The sequence below is a fragment of the Octodon degus genome, unplaced genomic scaffold, assembly GCF_000260255.1.
Source record: "Octodon degus isolate 3935 unplaced genomic scaffold, OctDeg1.0 scaffold00047, whole genome shotgun sequence".
Classification (NCBI taxonomy): Eukaryota; Metazoa; Chordata; class Mammalia; order Rodentia; family Octodontidae; genus Octodon; species Octodon degus.
In genome coordinates this window covers 12,929,353-12,938,095 of record NW_004524623.1, presented here as the reverse complement: position 1 = coordinate 12,938,095, position 8,743 = coordinate 12,929,353, and the positions used below count along the sequence as shown (strand labels likewise).

The window sequence follows — 8,743 nt, the reverse complement described above, 5'->3', positions numbered from 1 at the left end:
AAAAAAAAAAAAAAGTTTGTTTTCCCCTCCGTTCCTTCTTCCTAGCGGGCCTTGACTTTGTTTCAGGGTCATCCCTGACTTTTTTAGTGATCCCAAACGCTAGTTGTTTCCCCTCCTTCATACATGTATATGTGAGCCATTGACTTCGTACTAAAAGGTTCAAATTAAGGTCTACACGTAGGAAGGAGGAAAGGCGGTTTAAGGCTGTGCTAACCCTAAAGCATGAAGGAATATTCCTGAGTACAGGGCTCTCACAGTGCTGTCCAGGGCCAGAAGCATCAGTGTCACCCGGAACTTGTTGGAAATGCAAATTATGGGGCATCAACCCAGACTTGAAAGAATCAGAAACCGAGGGGGTGGAAACCAGTTGTGTTTAACTAGCTCTGCCGTGATTTGGGGTGCCTAAAGTGTGAGAACAGCTGTCTCCAGTCAGTGTTTCTGTTGGAGTCGATTTTGATAGGGTTGTGAATCTTTGAACGGGATTAGCATAATTGGAAATCTGTGTGGAGTTTGGAGCAGATGCAATCCAGAATTCTGAAGAGATAAAAGGTCAGCGGAACGCTGGCTGGAACAGAAGACTGCTGAACTGAAGCCCAGCATGCCTTCCATGAAGGAACTGTCCCCCTGAAGGCAGTACCTGATGCCTTCACAGCACCGGTGTTGGAGACTGAGTGGCTGAAGAGCAGCTCCTGGGTGCGCTAGGAAGAGCAACACGAGGGCTGACTGGAAATCTATGAGTACACCAGGAGAGGAGGCTGGAGGTTACTTTGATAGTGCCACTAGGGAACATATTTTTGAATACTGTCCCGCCCTTTTAGCCTAACCTTGTTTTGTTTCGGATTTATCAGTACGTGAGTGCAGGTGATGTTATTGGAGTGGACAGGCAGGTAGGAAGATTTGCAGGGGCTGGGGAGATGGCTTGGTAGAATAAGTGCTTCCCTGGTGAGCGCAAGGGCCTGAGTTCAATCCCCGGTTCCACAAAAAAAAAAAAAAAAAAAAAAAAGATTTGCAGAACTAGGAGACATTTAAGGCTCAGTCCTATTTTTTTGTTCCTAATGTTTCCTTCCATTTCATCCGATCCAATCTATTTCAGTCCAGTTCAATTTCACCTTCCTCCTGCCCTGCCCTGGATCTATCCAACTCATCACAGAACGTTTCCCTGAAACTTCCAAGAGTAGCTTATTGGTGCACAAGGCCCTGGGTTCACTTCAGCTCAGTGAACCAGATAAAGTTAATTGTCATGCTCTGTATGTAGCATTTATAGTTCGTGTGATGTTTTGGACTCTGGTATGCTCTTAAGTTTTTTAGAATTGTTTATAGGGAGACTAGTTACTCTTATTGTAAAACATGGTTATCTTTGTTTTGTTTTTTTGAGAAAGGCTTTTGCTACATAGTTTAGGCTGATCTTGAATTCACAGTGTAGCCCAGGCTGGCCTCAGACTCCCAGTGCTGCTCCTGCCTCAACCTCCCGAGGGCTGGGATCACAGCTGTGTACCATCATGCTGCCTTGCTGAGTTTTGTGTGCTTGTCCTGCTTGCGCTTTATGGTGGGGGCCGGGGGGTGCTACATCCGGGGCCTTCTCACCTTCTCACTAAGCTACATCACTTGTTTTTTTTTTTTCTTCAAGATCTCACTAAGTTACTGAGTTGCCTCAGCTGGCCTCGAACTTAAGATCCTCCTGTCTCAGCCTCCCAGAATGCCACCATACTTGGCAGTATATTGTCCTTCACCACACTGTAATATCTGACTTTGTCTTTTAAGTATTTTTAAAAATGTGTTCCGTTTCACGTGCTAGGAGCTGTAGCTCCAGTCCCTGTGCTGGGCTCTCCTGGTCTCCCTACAGATGCGCAGTGCAGGGGGTGGGGCCAGCTCCTTCAGGGCACTCACTGATTGGCCAGTTGCTTGTAAGAGGGAGCCACACCCCCCAAAGCCTGTGTCTGGAGGGTAAATTCTCTGAAGGCCTGTTTTCTCGGGCCCTTATTTTTTCTTTCATCAGTGATTGGTTTCCTGTCTGTGTTTGTGACACTGCTTGGAAAATGGGTTTTTAGTTTTTTCCAAGGATGCTAAGAGTGAATTTTCCTCACTTTTTCCCATCCCCCAAGTGTGTCCTGTGCGGCCCTCCTCTGCGCTCTTAGCATTGTCCTGGGGTAGGGGTAGGTATCTTAGTACTTCATTCAAAACGTTGTCTCCCTTTAATAAATCATCCTCTTACTAGTTCTCAACAGGGAAATAAATATGGTCACTGCCAGTTTGGAATCTGCTTTCTGCGTGGCAGTGGGTCTGAACCCAGGGCTTCCCGTGCTGGGCAAACGACCTCCAGCCCATCCTGCCCAGTAGTTTTCTCAAGTGAGTCATAGATTTGTTGAGCTGTAGAATAGGTGGTGCTTTCTTGAGGGTTACACACTCATGGGCCACAGGTCACCGGCGCCCAGAGGCGGTGCCCGAGACAGTGTGGGAACATGCAGGTAACTGTGACCCAGCAGAGGGGACAGCAAGTACAGAAAGACCCGTCCCCCCACCCCCAGCGTGTTGGGAGACCTGGAAGGGTAATGCGATGCAGCAGGGAGTCAGAAAATGGAAAAGCAAGGGCCAGCCAAATAGCTCAGCGGATTAAAGCGCCTGCAAGCAGGTGCAGGGATGGAGGTTCAATCCCCGGACCTGCCGGCCCCGCCCCTGGGGTGCTCTGAGCCGGCAGTTGAGACTGGGCATGGTGGCATGTGCCTGTAATCCCAGCTCTCCAGAAACTGTAAACAGGCGGATCACTACGGGTCTGACCTAGTAGTGAGACCCTGAGCACCCTGTAGGCCCTTCCCTAAAAAACCCCAAAAACCAACCAAACAAAAACTCCGAAAACAGTGAAAAAACCAGCCTCACTCTGTTCAGAGTTCTCATGAAACGCAAAATTTAGCTAAGCAAGAAAACTTTCAGAAAACCTCATAGACACAAAGTAAATATCCTCAGGAAACCATGGAGAAATGCATCCTCTTGTTTTGCTGGAACTTGGAGCCCAAAGAGGGGCAGAGCCATCCAGTAATATTTGTGAGAAAGCTGTATGAGAATATGTTTAAATTGATCCCTGAAGGCTTTGGCTGCTGAAGTTGAAACCCAAATTGAACCCAAGCCGGAAGAGGACATCTCAGAAGTTTTGAGAGTGACAAGCAAAATGTGTACCATGCCAGCGATTGGAAATTAAATCTACTTTCAAATAAGTTGCTTAATTTTAATGTAAAGTTTTTTGTATTTATCCATAGTAAGATTAAAAAAAAAACAACTAAGTGCAGTTTTTGTGTTTGGAATGAACTATATGTGTTTTGATGTACTGCAAATCTTTCAGTAAAAAGCAACAACTTCGAGTTTTATAGTGCATATGTGGAATTTGTGGAAAGCTTGGCTGAATATATTACTTTCTCATGTAAATTGCTGTCAAATCTTTTAAAAATACTTTAAAATTCTGGTGGTTTCAATTATGAATAAAAAAATTTATCTTGAGTATAACATTTAAGATTCTCAAGATTGTGGATAAAAGGAGGAATAATTACAAACTAATTGAAGTTTTGATTGAAGATTATGAAAGGCTTGAATAGCAGTGCTCTTGGGTGGACAGGATCAGTGGTTTGGAGATGTCAGTTTTCTCCAAATTAATTTTTTAGTGTTTAAAGTTTACTCAAGCCTTTCCTTTTACAAATGCTATGGGAAGTAAATTGATAGGAAGTGACTAAGTAAAAGAATGACTGGTGCACCAGCCTGGAGGTGTATTGAAGAGGCCGGTGTCTAGGCCCTGGTTGTGACCAGGACCCTGGGAACTGGCAGGCCCCCTGGGATGCTGTGCTCTGAGATGAGTCCATTTCAGGAGTGTCCCGGGCAAGGCCGGGTGTGGGCTCAGGGATTCGGCAGGGCTGCATGTCGGCTGCTATGGTTTAGTTTTTGCATTTTGCTTCTGAGGTCCTTGTGGAACTTGGGACCAGACAGAAGTGGACCCTGCCTGCCGGGTGAAATGACAGCAGGCGCCACAGGGGCTCGGTTGGCACCATCCCTTGTGCAGCTTGAGCTCGGGTGAAATGACAGCAGGCGCCACAGGGGCTCGGTCGGCACCATCCCTTGTGCAGCTTGAGCTCCAGAGGTGCTGCGGGAGCCCAGGGCAGCTGTGAGCACAGCTCCCGGCCGGCCAGGCCTTTTCTGAGTCACTCTGTGGATAGCTCAGCCCCTTGCGTGCACACTGCTCTAACCTCATCTGTCCCTTCATCTTGTGTTCAGGAGGTAACGTTTTCTGTTTTAGTGCCATCAACAGAGTTGAAGCACAAATAATCTGGGAAGAAACATTGTGATAAATAGGTCAAATAAAAGGCTGTCTTTAAATTCATAAAAAGTTCTTAGAATAAAGAAAAAGCCAAATATCCCATTTACAAAGAGAGAAAGCATATAAAGACTTTGTAGAGGGAACAACAATAAAAACAACAAACTTAGAAAACCATTAAAATCCCCTCCAACAAAAAACAACCAGCAGTTTCCTTAGTAGTAGAGGAAATGTAATTTAAAAGGTTTTACAGTTTTAGAGGAATGCTAAGGCTGTACCTATATTAGATTGGTGGATACTCCCTGCTGTTGCGAGTGTCATTGGTATACTCCTGGGGAGCATTTTGGCAGACTTCAACATAAAAGGAAATTATTTTGGCTTGAAATATTTTAGTAATCTTCATTTATCATTGGAGAAATTCACGTTAAAAGTTTCTCTTTCATTTGGCTAATGTATACTGTAGTAGGTGCTAGTAGCTATTTGCCTTTTATAAAAATGTTTATTTGTAATTTCAGTCATACAAGATCATCAATTTTGCTCCCAGCTTACTTCGGATTATAGTCTCTGACCATGTGGAATTCCCAGTACGCCAGGCAGGTACGTTGGTTTTCTTTTTTATCCTTTATAAATAGTTTATTTATATATGAAAGTAGAATGAGAGCTTTAAATTGTAAATATTTATACTTAAAAAAAAATTAAGCACCCATGAAATGTTTCCAAGGCATAAAGCTCTCTGACTTTCACCCTGGAGTTGTAAGACAGGTGCTGAGTGCTCACACCTCCCGGGTTGCCCCAGCGGCTTCTACCCACCGATTTCTCCTTCCATGGCATCACCCTCTCCTCCTTCAGCTCTCCCTACTTTAGCAGGTCATCTCCCTAATACCCTGGCTCCCCCAGACTCACCTTTGGGCTCGTAGCTCCCTGCTGTGGATGGCTGGCTGTGTGCTGTCAGGAGTTTACCCACCTGGTCTCCCAGCTGAGGGGAGCTGGGCACCACTGCCTCCCACTGTACCAGGACAGAGCAGTAGCCACACATCGTGAGTCCCAGAAAAGAGCAGAATTCAGAATTTCAAGTAGTTTTCACAACCTTGCATATCGCTTCTGCAGGGGGGCAAAGTAAAATATGGGTTAGACCATGGTAAGCCTCAGCATTCATGAGATGGAGAATATGGGCAATGTAGGATACAAAGAAGGCAGTAAAATGCTGTATCATTCAGCGGTGACCATTGTTGACATTAGGTTAGTATTAGTCTTGATGTATTCAGGTGGAAGTTTTTTTTTTTTTTTTTTTTAAACTAAGAGATGATTTATTTGAAGGTGGAGAAAAGGGGAGAGAGAGGTGCTAGATTGCTGCTCGGGATGAGTAGGGAGCATTTGAAAGTGGAATACCCTGAAAGGCATTTGTATAGAAATGGGATCATAATCTACCGGCTGACAAGGTGGTTCATTTTATTTGAACACAGAAGTAAAGACATTACTATGTTTTGGGAAAATGTTTATAAAAATATAGTGTCACTTACTTGACAGGGACATATTCTGAGAAACAAGGTGATAGTTTTGTGATTGTGCAAACCTCAGAGTGTTGTGACACAAACCCACATACACAGTATGTGAAGGCCCACCACACACTTCGGCGACGCAGTGCAGGCCTTTGTGCCATCCACGGCTTATGGAAACGTCGTTATGTGGCCGTCACTGTATGTGATTTCCTTAAAGATTCCTTTGTGATTAAGGTAAAAGAAAAACCATGGGGAAGATTACAACCAGGCTGTAATTGCTATTTACTTTAGTTAGGTATATAAGGTTTCTGTGTAAACTTTTTGCTGCTGTCTCAGTTGTTTAATTTTTGTTACAAAGTATCACTATTCTGAAACTGTTCTGCTAAATGGAACTATTTTAATAATCTAAGTATTCTTAGGGCCATTAGGAAGTTCTTAGGAAGCTTTTTAGCAATAGCATTTAAAAATCTTAATTTGTTAATGTGTTTATTTGACATATAAATGTTACATAAACACTTTATACATTAAGTTTTTGTTAGTGTCAACTAGGTTGCGGCTGTCAACTCCAGCGCATAGTTAATTGTTTTCTGTTGATATTATACATAAATATAATTCCTTGGCAGTTATTGCGTATCACTGTGTATACATATGAGATTGCAGTATATGTGGTGAATGTTTAAATTACAACGTTTTATAGCAAAAGATACGTCACCATTAATCTCCCTCAAAATAGACTTCCTTTCTTGAAACACTTTGTCCATCTTTCTTGCCACTTGTTTTTTTTTTTTTTTTAATGGATTTAGTACAGGGTCTCACTACACAGAGCAGACTCGTAGTGATTCTTCTGTTTTTAGCTTCCCAGGTGCTGGGGTTACAGGGGAGCGCCACCATGCCCAGTCTCAACTCCCCGGGGGGCGGGCCGGCACGCAGGCCTGGGATCCTGCTGCGCTCTACCTTAAGCACGACTTTAGTCTGCTGAGCTGTCTGGCTGGCCCTTCTTGCCACTTTTTGAAACAGGTCTCGAAGTCATTTTTCATGAATATCTTCATGTAGACGTCATAAAAAATACTGTGAATGTTGCTGCTGAGTGCCATGCAACAGCCAGGCAGTGTCCCAAAAATGTTAGTGTTGTCCTCCACCTTACCAAGTCCAGCTCTTCCTCAGAGTCAAAATGACCATGGGACGTAAAGGTGTTGAATCAGTTCAGGATGGTAGGGCAGTCGTAACAGTGTGGCTAACACTCATGAAAAGGGACTTCCGGAACTGTTTTCAGAAGTGGGATTAAGGGGCCGGGAGATGGCTCAGTGGAATAAGTGCTTCCCTGGTGAGCGCAAAGGCCTGAGTTCAATTCCTGGTTCCGGGGGAAAAAAAAAAAAAAAAAAGGAAGTGGGATTAAAGGAAACCCGATGTGCCGGAGTCGTCTCTCTCCAACGTTAGTGCGCACCCCTGACTGGCAGGAGTGCCCCTCTTGGGTCCTGCTGCTTTCCCAGTTCTGTGCCTGGCACCCGTTGGGCGACTCAATAAATACTTGTGGGAGGGGGAAAAAAATGCAACCCGAACAGAGAGCTGGAAGAAGTTTGTTTGAAGCGAGGGGGAAGGTATTTGGAGGAAGATAAATGGCAATGTGTCTTTTACTGTGATACATGTAAAAAACACATTCATGCTTTTCATCTGGTGTACTTCTTTATAATGGTTACTCTGTATAGTACACATCTTGTATACTCTTTATAATAGCAACTCAACTCTGTATTTATGTGTATAGAACTACCATTGCTTATTTAAAAATTTTTTATTTGTAAATTTTGAGTTGATTCTTGTCTGTTTTGTCGTGCCTTTTCTTGGAGTTTTCTGTAAGAAAGGTTTCCTGTGCTCTGCTGTATCTTACTTAATGTATAAAACATTTATGGACATTATCACTTCCTTTTTTCTATTTTATTGGTTTATGTTTTCCATGCATAATGATTATATTCATCACAGGAAGCTGATTTATATGCACCTATATGTGTGCATAATGCATATTAATAATGCATCCTAATTCTTTTTATATCTCGTTCCCCTCTCACCACCTCCGTCCATCTTTGGGTCTCCTTCCCATCTGCAAAAGATCTGTCTACATATTTTCTATTATGTATGTTTCACCTGGCTCTTTTTATTTTTGTATTTTATTTTAATTTTTTTGGCGGAATTGAGGTTTGAACTCAGGCCCTTGTGCTTGCCAGGCAAGTGCTTATTCTACTGAGCCATCTGCCCCACCCCAAGGTATGCTCCTTTTCCTCCAGACGACTCAGTGGTCCTCATGCAAGGCCGAGCAGTCCTGTGCCGTGCGTGTGTACCGACCACGTGCTCCTCATCCACTCATGTTCTCACGAACAGATTGGCTGCTTCCACCAATCGGCTGTTAGGAATGGAGCTGCTGTAAACATGGATCTGCATGTACTACTGTAATAGGATGTTCTTAAGTCTTTTGCTAGAATACCTAAAAGGGAAATACCTGAGTAGCATGGGATTTCTAGTTTTACTTTTTTGAGCCGTCTCCATACTGATTTCTGTAGATTTGTCCTAGATCACGCTTCCACCAACAATGTGGGAGGGCTCCTTTTCCTGTTGCTGATTTCTTTTATTCTTATTATTGCTTAATTGCTTGTCATACCTGATGTATTCATTCCATTAGACTTTTTCACATTGTTGCCTTCATTGTCTTTTTCTGGGATATCCATGCGAAATTTTGGGTGCTGGTTTGACAAATTTCTTAAGGTGCTCTTCGTCATGGAAATACATTATTTTCCATCAGTTTTGCAGGATTTATCAAACTGGGTTGGAAATTGTTTTCTTCTGGGGCATGAAACACTTTACCTCAAGCTGTCTTGTCTTAAAATTTGTGTTAATTTGTTGTGTGCACGTGCACATGTGCTTTCTGTCTGTCTCTGTGTCTGTCTCTGTGTCTGTCTCT

At 43.4% G+C, this 8,743-nt stretch overlaps 1 protein-coding gene across 1 annotated transcript in view; it reads left to right on the top strand.

Moving 5' to 3' along the window:
* Ipo8 (importin 8) overlaps window positions 1-8,743 on the top strand; it is a 96,619-nt gene that overhangs the window by 1,185 nt on the left and 86,691 nt on the right. The window contains exon 2 of the mRNA XM_004632177.2: window positions 4,810-4,891. Coding sequence (XP_004632234.1) covers window positions 4,810-4,891 — 82 coding nt within the window. The remainder of the gene's footprint in view (window positions 1-4,809; window positions 4,892-8,743) is intronic.